The following is a 15,386-nucleotide window of genomic DNA, read 5'->3' as shown; positions in this document are numbered from 1 at the left end:
CAATGTCCCTCCTAAACTGGGGGGCCCAGAACTGAACACAGTACTCGAGGTGTGGTCTGACCAGTGCAGAGTACAGGGGCAGAATGACCTCCCTGCTCCTGCTGACCACACCATTCCTGATGCAGGCCAGGATGCCACTGGCTCTCTTGGCCACCTGGGCACACTGCTGGCTCATGTTCAGGTGGGTATCAATCAGCACCCCCAGATCCCTCTCTGTCTGGCCGCTCCCCAGCCACTCCGACCCCAGCCTGTATCTCTGCATGGGGTTGTTGTGGCCAAAGTGCAGCACCCTGCACTTGGAGCTATTGAACCCCATCCCATTGGACTCTGCCCATCTGTCCAGGCGGTCAAGGTCCCGCTGCACAGCCCTTCTGCCTTCCAACTCAGTCACATCTGCCCCCAGCTTAGTGTCATCTGCAAACTTGCTGATGACTGACTCGCTGCCCTCATCCAGATCATCTATGAAGATGTTAAAGAGGATGGGGCCCAGCACTGATCCCTGAGGGACACCACTAGTGACTGGCCGCCAGCTGGATGTGGCACCATTCACCACCACTCTCTGGGTCCGGCCCTCCAGCCAGTTTCTAACCCAGCACAGAGTGTTACCATCCAAGCCATGGGCTGACAGCTTAGCCAGCAGTTTGCTGTGGGGGACAGTGTCGAAGACCTTGCTGAAGTCCAGATAGACCACATCCACAGGCCTCCCCACATCCACCAAGCGGGTCACCTGATCATAGAAGGAGATCAGGTTAGAAAGGCAGGATCTGCCCTTCCTAAACCCATGCTGGCTGGACCTGAGCCCTTTGCCATCCCTCAGGTGCGCTCTTATCACCCCCAAGATAACCTGCTCCATCAGTTTCCCTGGCACTGAGGTCAGGCTGACAGGTCTGTAGTTCCCAGGTTCCTCCATCCGACCCTTCTTGTGGATGGGGACCACGTTGGCCATTTTCCAGTCTCCTGGGACCTCTCCGGTGAGCCAGGACTGCTGGAAAATGATGGAGAGTGGCTTGGCCAGCTCAGCTGCCAGCTCTCTCAGCACCCTGGGATGGATCCCATCTGGTCCCATGGACTTATGGGTGTCCAGGTGGCTCAGCAGGTCCTGAACTAATTCCTCATGAATTTCCAGGGGAACACACTGCTCCCCGACCCCATCCCCCAGGTCAAGAGGCCACTTGCCTCCTCCTCCTCTCTCCTTACTGTTGAAAACTGAGGCGAAGAAGGCATTCAGGACCTCTGCCTTTGCTTCATCATCAGTTATAGTGTTCCCCTCCTGGTCCAGTAAGCAGTGGAGGCTCTTCTTGCCCTTCCTTTTAGCACTGATAAATTTATAAAAGTGTTTTTTGTTAACTTTCACTGAAGTGGCCAGCCTAAGTTCTAGCTGAGCCTTAGCCTCTCTAATTTTCCTCCAACATAGTCTGGCTACCTCCTTAAACACATCAGGAGAAGCCTTCCCCTCCTTCCAGAGGTGATACACCCTCTTTTTCTCCCCCACTTCCTTCAGGAGCTCTTTGCTCATCCAGGCTGGTCGCCTCCCCCTGCGGCTCATCTTTCGGCACGTGGGAACTGCCAGTTCCTGTGCCTTCATGAGCTCCTGTTTAAAGTAGGTCCAACCATCCTGGACCCCTTTGTTCTCAAGAACTGCTGCCCAGGGGACATTGGAAATTTTGAGAAGTCCTGTCTTAAACTTTCCTGTTATTTCATATTTCCCAAGTTAGTACTCCCATACTTGTTTATATTTAAGAAGAGACAAATTGCTTTCATGTAAGTTGCAGGTTTCTGTAGAAGCAGCAGAGCCCTGCATACCTACTTTGATCTATCAGAAGTATAAGTTTTGTCTGTCATATCTGCTGCATGAAAAACGTCTGTGTGAAGCTGCCCACCACCTGCTCTGTATTCTTTCAAGTTATGACACTTTATTGCAACGATCTCTCAATTTGCTCCTTAGAACAAAGCAAAATAGTAAATGCCTCCCTTTTTGCAGCCTGAACAACTTTGGCAACAATACATACTTTTTAATCTAAACTGCTTCATTGGTTTTAAATTTAATAGCAACTTCCAAAAAATATCCTGTTTTTCCTTTTCTTAGATTCCAAATTTCCTGAAAGGTAGGTAATAACACCTGTAACATAAAAATGGGTTGGCTTCATGAGGCCTTAAAACCACATTCCATTTCCTAATCCTTCAAGACATCACCTTCTATGTCTGTAAGACATATTATTAGCATCACCTTGCACATTGAAGAACAGTACCTGAGGCACATTTATGATTGCTAGTCACAAAATAAACATCATCCTGAGGCTGTTAACTTCTAAAGCTTCCCATGACCAAGTCTTTTAAATGTGACTTGTTTTCCCCTACATTAACAAATTCAATTCTATCTGCAATTCAATACTACACAGTAGAGTTTAGATTTGAATGCCCTGGGCAAACACTTACTTCACTGTTAAACAGGCTTAGCAGCAAGTCAGGAAACTTTGCAGCTGCAACCAGAAATGTTCAAAAAGACTAAGGAAGACAGACAAGCAGGGGTGGAAGTGTATCTTGTACATTAACTATGGACTGGATAAATTATCTCTTTTATCCTTTGCACAATCTCAGCCTCCAATACAGACTATATATAAAACCTCCATTACAATAAAAAGTAACACTCAGTAGAAGTGAAGCTAAAATAATTACCAAATGTCATGATGATTTTCCACATAGCTACTTCAGTATCTAAGGAAGACTGCTGTTAAGATCAAATTCTGTTTGCAAGACCATGTGTTAAAATGTCTTAGCACTGATTTTGAAGTTGTATACATAAAAGCAAAGCACTCTCAGGAAACACAAACCTAACTGAAAAACATTAGTTATCTGTTAAGTTTTAGTAACAAGCTGGCCCAACTTTACTATATCTGAAGCCAGGCTTAACTTTCAACAGATTATTAGTATGTAAACTAAATATAATATGTAAAATTCCACTTGCTGAGAACACAGTTGAAAACGTGAAACTTGTCCAACACTTCCTTCCTAGGAATCTGCATTACAAAACATATTTATCTTGTTAAAAAAAAGGCAAATTAAATTTATGTCATAATTATATTAAGCTAGTGTTTACCAGATATTCTGTATGTATGAAAGCCAGCACTGGTTTTCTTTAAATTTAAGTAAGATTGAGTAATTATGAACCAAATGCTGGAATTTCACTTACAAGTTTTAGATCAGCGAAAGAAAAAGTCCATAATACTCGACTTCTGCGTGCCTGCATAAGGTAAACTGGACACTTCATTTTGGAGTCAAGTATGTTTCCCTTGCCAATACAGAAAGTTATTTCAAATGAACTGCATAACTAGGGAACAAAACCCAATTCCTGTCAACTAGCCAGCAATTAAATTTAATAAGAGCTAAACCTAGGTGGAACTATCTTAAAAAGTACTGTAACTACTCAAACAAATCCTCTGGCTCTAGAAGCCTCCCCTAAGCAATGGAGTCCTAAGCAGAAAATAATCTGCCATTGAATCCAGCAAAGTATTCTGCAGCCCTGTTAGAAGTGATGCAGGGATAGTATCTGCTAGAGCATGAAATACTTCAGAATGGAAATACTTTGTAGGATCAGGAAGCAAACTCCTCCTCATTTTTTTCAAGAAATATGGTTGCCATGCCAACACTTTCACAACAGCAGACTGCAGCGACAGCTAGTGATGAGGCCAGGTTGAGCCTTACAGCTTCCCTGGGAGGCTGTTACTGAATTACGGGGTGTTCAGGGCAGCAGCACAGTGCGTTCCTAGACTTGGCTTCTGTAACTGTTTTGTCTCCTGCTTCTGAAGTCAAGTACTTTACCTCCTAGCAAGGATGGACCTGACATACTTGGTCAGTACACACACACTTTGAGGCCTATGTCAGATTAACACAGGATTACATTAAAGCTTCCAAATTCTTATAAGGGTTAATTCCAGGCATTAGGAAAAAAAAGTGAAATTAAGCTGATCACTGGTATAATCCACTGTAAAGAAATTCTTCATATGTATTAAAGACAACACATGAAAACATATGAAGATGTAAGAAATATGTCAAGATCCATAGTACTAGAATAGCTGCAGCATAAAGTTATCAGCCTGTAGTAACACTAAAGGTTTAGCAACATAGCTTAAAATTTACTTACGCCTTCAACAAAGCACCGAAGGGTGAATAGTAAGAAAACACAGGTTATAACTACTACTTTGAGTTCTCACTTGTGCAACTGTAGACTTCAAAAAGAGAAACTCATGACAGTGAATAGATCCCAGCAATCTCAAAAGAAAAAAGGGTATTAAAAAAAAGGCAGCCTACCCGCAGCCACTGTTTCTCTGTGAGAGCATCACTGTAGTCCACATCCCTGCGCTGACGGGATCCTCTTCCAAATATTTTCTCTTCTTCCTCTTCACATGTAAGCCTTTCAACTTCAGCATCATCTTTGATAATCCATGATGGCAATTCATCCTCCTCCATCAAGCGAGGCTTACGCTTGGGGTTTCTGGCATCTTCCCTCCGACGGTCCATGTCCATGCGCTGCAATTGCAGTTGGTAAATGATAAAACTGTTTTCAGGGCAAATATGAAGTGAATCATTGAAGTTTTTTACTATCTAATGATACTTGAAACTTTAAACCAAGTGCTTTGCAGGTATTTCCATTCTATAATACTTCTAAAATGCAACTATAAAAAGAAGAAGCTACACTTGATGGTTCATTTTCCAGTCAAGCTTGCTACTCCATAAGTAGCTTACTCAAGTAACTAAGGCAACGCAGCAGCTAAGTGACACAAAGCATAGATCACAAGAATACCATTGTACTGTGTCAACTGAACAACTCTGCTCCTTTTTTAGCACAGGTTTTATGGTTTCTATGTATTCATATATGTGATCTGGAAGTACTAATCATTCCTTGACAACATACCCACAAGGTTTTATTATGTAACTAAAAGGAATAACTGAAAGCACAGTAGTTTTGTGACACTGAATATCACAAAAACATTTAAAAAAGAATTTTAGGGGAAAAAAGGCATTAAGAAAGAAAATTAAGGAATTCAGATAAAAGCTTGTCTAGAAAGTGTCAGAAAGCCAACAAGTCTAAACCACTGATTTTTTTTCTGTTCTTACTATTGTACTCAGCTAAAACCAAAACATGTTCAAAAACATCAGACAAGATTAAAGTGTTAAGAATATGATAAGGCAATGTTTAAGACTTTGAGCTGAAGCTGAATTTATCACATAAACTACTTTCAAGTGTAGTGAGCAATCAGTCACCTCAGAAAACAGATACAGATACTCAGGATACTTCCTCACAAACTCATCAGTGGGGGTGCTTTATAATCATCCTGAGGAAGCACTCATCTCTACTGCCTGCACACTGACCTAGGCTCCTACAGCCCTCAATCTTGTTTTTTAAGCACCCCAAATCCAGTGGCCTTTTCAGATTAGACCCTTGAAAGTTGTACAGTACTTAAATACTTAGGAATCAGTAGCTAAGCTGATGGTAATCAAGTATTTAATTTTCATATTTGAAAAACTAATATAAACAGACTGGGACCAGAATTTGCTGTATCATAAGAATGTGCTACTGCTTGGACCAGTAAATATTTATACAAATTATTCTCAATTATGTGTACAACTCTTCCTTGTGGGTAAGATACTACACTTTTACTGGATGCCTACTACACAAATCATCCTTTTACACTCCTAGCCAAGATAGACATGAATAAATTCAGAGGTATTACCTAACAAAAAAGGCAGGTCACATCCAGAAAAATTCACTGAGTCTTAATGATGGCACTGCTGAGTATACTTAACCTTTTCTCAGCTTGGCTCTTCCCTAATACAAGCATTCCCCAAACACTAGCTCAGGCACATCACCTTACAAGTGGTCTTTCACCATCTGGTTTGGTCCCTCATGTGATCTCTAAACTCAGTTTCACACTGTAAATTTCTCAGGTCATGCTAGATTCTTCCTCAAGATTGGCAATGTTCCACTATACCATCTGTAAGGATCTCTGAACATTTTCTGTCACGCGAGGAACTCTGCATTTAAGTAGACTATTCTTTCCTCATATAAACAGTGCAAGTAAACAGAGCTTGTTCCCCTAATGAAGTTTTCCAAACCTTGAACAACAAACACTTAGGGCCTTTGTTAAAAACACTAGAGAATCTACCTATGACCATATCATTCTTACCATAAAGAGATCAAACTCCTCCTCTCGACGCGCAATCATCTGATTCAGAGTCTCATCATCGGGAACTTCATCTTCCTCCTGGTCACACAGAGGAATAAATATTTTAGGAAAGAGTTACCTGCAATTTACTTCGAAGTAACAGCCTTCATCAGGCCAGTGTTGCAATGACCCTCCTTCTCCTGTCAACAACATGTGGGAAACACTGAAAATGAAACTAAAAGTTTTTAAAATGTTTAGTGATTCAGAAATAATGGAAAACAGAAATAACTAAAGAAGCAATTTGAATACCACCTTCATAAACTGAGAATGAGGAAATGAGCAAATACACCACTAGGAGATTTGGGGTTGTGGTTTTCCTGGGTCAGAAGCACACTTAGCGTTTCAGTTAAAATACATGCATTTCCAGTCTGCTGTTCTACAGTACAGCCTCAAAAATACCCTTCTGCGTTATAAGGTATATGGTTAAATTAAAAAAATGAATGCCTCTTTCCCTTGACCAGCTCTTGATCTACTGCCAAATCGTGATGTAAATCTCTGATTTCAGACAAAACGTATTTCATAAAAACAGAAACAGTCCTTGGAAAAGCAAGTTAGAACTCTAGAATTCAACTAAAAATAGTAGAGCTGAACAGCTATGATACCAATTTAATACAGAGTCCGTAATGTCCTCCCCCCCACCCCTGGTAATTTTGAAGGTACATGGCATTTCAAGTCAGACAAGAAGTCAATCAAAACAGCAGAACTACATAACAATTCCTTCAGGGCTTACTAAACCTATGTTCAGTATGCTGCAAGCCTAGAATTTTTCACAAAACTCTACTTAGAAATATCCAGTGGAAGGGCCCTAGAATGAAGTGGGACCCAAGAGAGATGGTTAATATTCAAACATTACCTCCTCCAGGGTCAAGAAAAATTTATTCCTTTGAAAAAAGAAGCAAACAAGTAAGGGAGGCAGAAGACCTGCATGGATAAGCAAGGAGCTCTTGAAAAATTAAAGAAGAAAAAGGAGGTTTACAACAATGTGGAAAAAATGTCTGGTCAATCGGGAGGATTACAGAAATATTACCAGAGAACATAGAGATGAAACAAGAAAGGCCAAAGCCCTCTTGGAGCTGAGTCTTGCCAGGGAGGTGAAGGAAAACAAGAGGAGGTTTTTCAACTACATCAATAATGAAAGGAAGATCAAGGAAAGGGTGGGTCTGCTACTGAATGATGTGGGAAATCTGATAACTGAAGAGGCAGAGATGGCAGAGTTGCTGAATGCCTTCTTTGCCCCAGTATTTACTGCCAAGACAAGCCCTGTGAGATCTCAGTCTCTGGAAGTAAGGGAGCAGAACTGGAGAGACGAGGACATTCTACTAGTCAGTCAGAACTGGGTTAGAGATCACTTGTACCAACTGAAAACACACAAATTCGCTCTGATGTGTTCCATCCACACATGCTGAGAGAGCTGGCTGATGTTACTGAGCCTCCCTCCATCATTTTTGAAAAGTCATGGAGAACAGGAGAGGTGTCTCACCACTGGAAGAAAGCCAATGTCACTCCACTCTTTGAAAATGCAGGAAAGAAGATCCAGGCAACTACAGACCAGCCAGCCTCACCTCCAACCCTGGAAAGGTGATGGAGGAGCTCACTCTGGAGGCCATCTCTAACCGCATGGAAGAAAAGAGTGTTATCAGGAGTAGCCAGCATGGATTTACCAAGGGGAGATCTTGCTTGACTAACCTGATAGCCTTCTATGATATCATGACCAAATGCATAGATTAAGGAAGAGCTGATCTGTAATATACCTTGATTTCAGCAAGGCTTCTGATACTGTTTCCCATAACATCTTCATAGATAAGCTCAGGAGATGTGGCGTAAGACAACTGGTCTGTGAGGCTGACTGAAAACTAACTTGACAATAGAGTTCAGAGAGTTGTCATTAGTGGCACAGAATCAAATTTGAGGCCTGCAGCCAGTGGCATTCCGCAGGGATCAGTACTGGGTCCAGTTTTGTTCAGTATTTTTATCAATGATTTGGATGAGGGCACTGAGTGTACCCTCAGCAAGTCTGCTGATGATACAAACTGGGGAGGTGTCTGACAGCCCATGAGGCTGTGCTGCCATCCAACGAGATCTGGACAGGCTAGACAGCTGGGTGAAGGCAAATCTCATGAAGTTCAGTAAGGACAAGTGCAAGGTCCTGCACCTGGGGAAGAATAGCAGGCACCAGTACAGGCTGGGGGCTGCACAGCTGAAAAGCAGCTCTATAGAGAAAGATCTTGAAGTCCTGGGGGACAGCAAGTTCTGCATGGGGCAGCAATGTGCCCTTGCGGCCAAGAGAGCCAATGGCATCCCGGGATGCATCAGGAAAATTGTGTCCAGCAGTTCTAGGGAGGTTCTTCTCCACCTCTACTCTGCCCTTGTGAGACCACACCTGGAATACTGTGTCAAATTTTGGTCTCCCCAGTTCAAGAGAGACAGGGACCTGCTGCAGAGTGTCTCCCCCCTTTGACTGAGGGACTTGAGCATCTCCCCTGTGGAGAGAGACTGAGAGACCTGAGGCTGTTTAGTCTGGGGAAGACTGAGGAGATCTTATCAATGTGTACAAATATCTGAGGGGTGGGTGTCAAGTGGATAGGGCCAATCTCTTTTCGCTGGTCAGCAGCAATAAGACAAGGAGCAATGGTTACAAACTGGAACACACAGGGTTTCACCCCAACATGAGGAGAAACTTCTTTATAGTGAGGGTGATGGAGCACAGGAACAGGCTGCCCAGAGAGGTTGTGGAGTCTGCTTCTCGGGAGACTTGCAAAACTCACCTGGATGCGTTCCTGTGTAAACTACCCTAAGAGATCCTGCCTTGGCAGGGAGGTTGCACTCAATCTCTGAAGGTCACTTCCAAACTCTAAGGTTCTGTGATTCTATGATCTTATTGCTTTCTATAGCTACATGAAAGGAAGTTGTAGAGAGATGGGCACTGATCTCCCTAGTTACAAGTGACAGGACAAGAAGAAATTGCCTCAAGTTGCATAATGGGAGGTTTAAACTTGGTATGAGAAGAAATTTCCTCGCTGAAAGGTTTCTCAAATACTGGAATAGGCTCTCAGGGGAGATGGCTGAATCTCAATCCCTGGAGGCATTTAAAAGCCACATGGATGTGGTCCTGAGACATTGTTTACCACCAGACTCAGCAGAATTAGATAATGGATGGACTCCATGATCAAAAAGGTCTTTTTCAACCAAAAATACTCTGTGAGTGCTGAGTTCTCTTAATGATTACTTCTAACTATTTTACCTCATTTTCTTCCTCATGCTCCAGTATAGCTTGTAGGAAGGCTCTTCTTTCATGGCTTGAAGATTTCTGATCAAACATTCCAGCTTGAATAACTTTTTGATCTACATTCAGCTTATACTTTGCAGCAGCAAGTATCTTCTCTTCCACACTGTTCACAGTGCACAGTCGCAGGACTCGGACTTCATTTTGCTGACCGATTCTGTGAGCTCTATCTTGGGCCTGCAAGTCCTATTAAGCAAAGAACACAGTGGGTGATTTACGTGGTAAGCGTGCTACAGAAATTGTTCCCTCCTTAAAGGACATTACAGTGACGAATTCTTTTTGGTATAGAAAGCAAGTACTCAAATGACAGTCCATTACAGTTCACATGGCTCATTCCTTAATGCTTTCTTTCCAAAAATTTCATCAGACCGGGACAGGGTGAACACTGAAATGACAAAACATGGACATGCTCTCTATAGAGTAAATACACTGAGCCAAAAACTTCTTGAAAGCATGTGTAACAGCTGAAAAGGGATGATGACTTTATTTTTGTCCTTCTATTCAAAGCCCACAGCCTTTCAAGCCAGAATGAACTCTCAAGTAAAGTGTCTCCTGACTGCAGAAAAAAAACAACTACTAGGAAACACGTACCTAACACTACTTTTTCTGCTGAATCAGCTTCTAACTAATTTGTGTGAAAGCAGTATATACGAGCTCCCTGACTGAAAGTTCATACATGCAAGAATGTAAATCGATGGAACTATTTTTGGTCAGGTGACTGCACTTAAAAACGTTTGAATTGAGAAGCACATTATAGGTCAGAGAAGTAAATAAAAAGAACCTGGTGAGGATTCCAGTCACTGTCAAAGATTATAACAGTGTCAGCAGCCTGGAGGTTTAAGCCTAGCCCTCCAGCTCTTGTACTCAGCAAGAAAATAAAGTACTGTGATCCTGGTTCATTGAACTTCTTCAACAGAGCAGCTCGGTCCTCTGACTTTGTTGTACCTGAAAAAAGCATTAAAAAAAAAAATCAACAGACCAAAACCAAATCTATACCAAAGATGTAAACTAAAATCATATAAATTCTTTATCAGTTACTAAAAGTACACATAGAAAGGAAATTTTGTTGCACTTGCGTTTTTGCTCTCTTTGCCATATTTTCTGTAACAAACAGCGGCCACAAATGTTTTGGTGAACTGCTTACTTCTAAACACCACTTAGAAGTATTTGACATTTCAAAAGAGGACCTTCAAAAGTGGACTTTAAAATGCTAACATTGTTAAATCTTGTTTTCAATTGAAATTGCTGAACACAAAGAGAAAATAGCTTCAGATTTAATTCAATTTAATCAGAAGAGCCTCTAAACATTTTTAAAAAGCACTTACATATTAACTCATCAAAATACTTGCCTTCAGAGTCATACTGAATATGAAAGAACTGAAAATTCTTAAAACGTCCTATCTTGAGGGTGATGGTGTGCAGCAGTGAAGGGAGAGCAAGAAAGGAATGCAATCGTATAACTTTATCTAAGTTTTCACTAAGTTAAAGCCAAGCCCTGTGCAGTCTGGCAACTGGATGAATTTCAGGTCCTTTTACTACAGTCTGCATAAATCATTGTTGCCTGGTCCACTCCTTGTGTGTTATTTTCTACACTTCTACCTTTAACCCTAAGTCAAACTCTGCTATTCTTATTCAGGTGATACATGTACAGAAGATGAAGTTTTTCTATTACTGTGGTGGGTTGGGTCCTGCTGCTGGAAGAGAAAATAAGATCAAAAAACTCTTGGACTGCATATGGCTGCATAAAAAAATATGGTTGGATGGCCAGTCTTGAAGACTTCTGGTGAACAGAATTAAATCAAGCTGGTGACCAGTCACAAGTGGTTTTCCCCAGGGCTCAGTGCTGGTGTCTGCTCTCTTTATTATCCTTATCAATGTCCTGTTTGAGTGTGGAAAGGACCAGAGGAAAAGAAGCTGGAGATGCAGCCTGCAGCAGTGTGCCTAGGTGGCTAGGAAGGTCAACAGTATCCTGGCCTGCTTCAGATACAGCATGGCCAGCAGGACTATGGAAGTGTTTGTATCTTTGTACTTGGCACTGGTGAGGCTGCACCTCAGATACTGTGTTCTGTTTTGAGCACCTCACTACAAGAAAGACAGAGATGCTAGCATGTCCAAAAAAGGGCAACAAAACGGTTGAGGGGTAAGGAGCATAAGTCTTATGAAGCACTTGAAGGAACTGAAGTTGTTTCATCTGAAGGAGGCTGAGGGGAGACCGTCTTGCTCTATACAAGTACCTGAACTCCATCCTGTCTCCCAGGGAGCAAGTGATAGATGGAAACAGCCTCAAAATGGTGCAGAGGGACGTGGCTAGCGACAACTTTGCAGTGCTAGCTTAATGGTTGGACTTGATGATCTCAAATGTCTCTTACAACCCAAATGATTTTATTATTCTGTGATTCTTTAATTGATGCTATCAACCTTCCGGTGAGATTCAGGAAAAAAAATACAGGTAGCACACTACCTGTCATTGAAATTCACCTATCTGCTGAACAACAACAGCCAAACTTTGAACAGGTGCAAATCAATTAATCCTACTGTAATCTAAGCAAAACAATGGCACTATCACCACTCATTATGAGAACTCCTTCAGTGACAACTTACTGACAACTGACTGAGGTCTGCAATTTTAAGCCTTCTTTGGAAAAAAAGAGAACAGCTCTTAAATATCTACATCATCTGCATTGCAATAGACTCAGTGCTCCTCAAAGCAACTCCTTGACAAAACTGGGAGCAGGTTAAAGAGATGAAAGAAAACAGACAAAAAGACAAGGAGATGGAGAGTTACACAAGATAAAATCTGCCAAGAGAGGCAGAAGTACATCTTGCCCAGTATCTTGTTTGTAAGAACTGGCAATATTCTAGTTAGCTGCATATTAAGGGTCTAATGCCATAACTTTATGATAAAATAAGCCTTGCATGCTCTTCCTTCATGGCTTTGTCAAATAATGTTTTGAACCTGTATATGCTTTTGAATAGTAACATCGCAGTCGTGGTGTGCTACGAAGACATGAGGAAGAGAACCCAGCTCTCCCATGCCCAAAATAATCACAGAAACAGAGAATATACCTGGTTGGAAGAGACCTTGAAGATCACCCAGTCCCGTTTTTGACCCAGCACTGAAGGGTCAACACTAAACCATGTCCCTAAGCACCAGGTCCACACTGCTTGAACTTCTCCAGGGACAGTATCTCCACCACTGCCCTGGGCAAACCACTCCCATGTCTGACAACCCTCTCTGTGAAGAAGTATTTCTAATTATCCAGCCTAAACCTCTCTTGGAGCAGCTTGAAACCACTTCATCTAGTCCTGTCACATGTCATCAAGAAGAGGCTGTCCCTTTCCTTGCTCCAATCTCCCTTTCAGGTATTGTAGAGACTGATGAGGTCTCTCTTCAGCCTCCTCTTCTCCAGAGTGAACAACCCCTGATCCCTCAGATGCTCCTTGTAGGCCATACGCTACAGGCTCTTCACAAGCCTTGTTGCCCTTCTCTGGACACTCTCCAGCACTTCAACACCCTTCGTATAGTGAAGAGCCCTGAACTGAACACAATAATCAAGGTATGGCCTCACCAGTGCTGAGTACAGTGGGATGATCACCTCCCTGTTCCTGCTGGCCACAGTGTTTCTAATGCAAGCCAGGATGCCACTGGCTTTCTTGGTTGCCTGGGCAGAATGCTGACTAATATTCAGTTGACTATCAAACAGTACCCCCAGGTTCCTCTCTGAATTGCAGCTTTCCAACCACACATGCCCAAGCCTGTAGCTTACTATAGGGTTGTTGTGACACAGGCACAGGATCTGGCACTTTCCCTTGTTGAACTTCATGCAACTGGCCATGGCCCATTGGCCTAACCTGTCCAGATTCCACTGTAAAGCTTCCCTACCCTCTAGCACATCAACATTGTCTCCCAGCTTGATGTCGCCTGCAAACTTATGAGGCTGCACTCAATCTTTTCATCCAGATCACGGATGAAGACGTTAAAGAGGAAAGGACCCTGTACTGAGCCCTGGGGGATACCACTAGTGACTGGGCACCAGCCAGATTTAACTTTATTCACCACCACTCCTTGGGCTCAGCATTCAGCCAGTTTTCCATACAGTGTAGAGCGCACTTATCCAAGCCTAGTGTCAGGAGTTTCTGAAGGGGAATGCTGTGGGAGGCAGTGTCAAAGGCTTTACCGAAGTCCATGTGGACAATGTCCACAGCACTTCCTTCGTGCCCCAGGCAGGTCACCTTATTGTAGAAGGAGATGGGATTAGTCAGACAGGACCTGCCTTTCATAAACCCATGCTGACTGCACTTGATTGACTCATCACCTGACTGTCTTGTATGTGCCATGTGATGGCACTCAGGACGACCTGCTCCATAACTTCTCTGGCATCAAGGCCAGACTGACAGGCTGTAAGTCCAAGGATGCAGTTATACTGATTTCCCTGCTAACTTCACCAAGAATTAAAAAATCCATCACCTCATGCTCACTTTGTCCAAGACAGCCACCAATTTTTAAATCTCCTACTACTCCTTTCCTGTTTATGAAGAGCAGGTCTTGTAGAGAGCCATCCCTCACCGACTCATTCACAAGCAGTTAGGAAGTTACCTTTCACGCATTCCATGAACCTCCAGGCCTGCTTCCTATCTGCTATTTTGTATTTCTATCAGGTATGCGTTAAGTTGAAGTCCCCCATAAGAACAAAGGCTAGTGATTCTGAGGCCTTCCCCAGACACCCATAAAACAATTCAACAATTTCATTACCCTGGTTGGGTGGTCCATAACACATCCCTACTAATCATTACATCTGCCTTCTTGGTCCTTTCCTCGATTCTTACCCACAAGCATTTAACCCTACCACCACTGTCATCATCATGCTTGAGACAGTCAAGACCTTCCCTGACATACAAGGCCATCTCTCCACCTCACCTTCTGGGCCTAACCCTTCTGAAGAGCCTACAGCCATCCAACACAACACTCCAACTACGGGATTTATTCTGCCATGTTTACATCAGGGCAGTAAGTTTTCCTGCTGGATGATAGATTCAAGCTCTTCTTGCTTGCCACCCATGCCCGGTGCACCAGCACAGATACACTTCAGCTGGGGTGCTTTTTGGAGGAGTAGGGAACTAATAGCTGCTTGTTCACTCCTAGGCACTAACATGAATGCTAGCTTGCCAACAGTCTTTGTGTATTCCTTGTGGCATGGCCCAATGGTCCCTAACTCCCCTAAGACAGCAGTGAAGCTATCACACAGTCCCACAAGTGTTCCAGGATTGTCTCCAGTGAGCCTGATTGTCCTCCTTTTCCTCTTCCAAACTACAAAGCCCTGTCAATGAGCCGAGCCAACTCCTGTGATAAAACCCCTCTCCCTTTTTGGGACAGATATACCCCATTTGCCAACAGCAGGCTTGGCATCACGTAAACCAAGCCATGATCAAAAAACCTAAAGTCCTGCTGGTGGCACCAGGCCTGAAGCCAAGGATTCCCCTCATGGCTCTTCCTCCATTGATTGGGCTGGTCCCGGCTACTGGAAGAGGACATTACCTGTGCTTCCACTCCCTTGGCTAGTTAACCCAGGGTCCTGAAGTCCCTTTTGACAGCCCTTAGTTTTCTTTTATCAAGTTCATCATTACTTACCTGGACGGTCCATAACAGATAACAATTTCTGGGACACACCAGGGTAGGGAGTTTTCTTGCCATGTCCTTTAGTTGGGCCCCAGGAATAGCACATTTCCCTTAAGTTGTGTTCTGTTCCCTCTAAGAAGGGAGTTATTTATAACAAAGACTCCTTTTTTTTTTTTGTAGAAGCTGCTTTGATGCTAGGTATGGACTTCCTTAATCTTGGGAATACTTCTAAGGTAGCTGACTCATCTTCCCCATTGACTGA

The 15,386-nt window shown here is 43.0% G+C and overlaps 1 protein-coding gene across 5 annotated transcripts in view; it reads right to left on the bottom strand.

Annotated features, from left to right (window-relative positions):
- Nucleotides 1-15,386, bottom strand: part of SMARCA2 (SWI/SNF related, matrix associated, actin dependent regulator of chromatin, subfamily a, member 2) — a 119,946-nt gene that overhangs the window by 29,601 nt on the left and 74,959 nt on the right. For all 5 annotated transcript variants that reach the window (XM_064140524.1, XM_064140527.1, XM_064140525.1 and 2 more), the window contains 4 exons: nt 10,289-10,452; nt 9,466-9,693; nt 6,186-6,263; nt 4,309-4,527 (listed from right to left, as the gene is read on the bottom strand). In XM_064140524.1, coding sequence (XP_063996594.1) covers nt 4,309-4,527; nt 6,186-6,263; nt 9,466-9,693; nt 10,289-10,452 — 689 coding nt within the window. The remainder of the gene's footprint in view (nt 1-4,308; nt 4,528-6,185; nt 6,264-9,465; nt 9,694-10,288; nt 10,453-15,386) is intronic.

The sequence above is a fragment of the Pogoniulus pusillus genome, chromosome Z (assembly GCF_015220805.1).
Source record: "Pogoniulus pusillus isolate bPogPus1 chromosome Z, bPogPus1.pri, whole genome shotgun sequence".
NCBI classification, from domain to species: domain Eukaryota; kingdom Metazoa; phylum Chordata; class Aves; order Piciformes; family Lybiidae; genus Pogoniulus; species Pogoniulus pusillus.
This window is presented reverse-complemented; position numbering and strand designations above follow the sequence as displayed.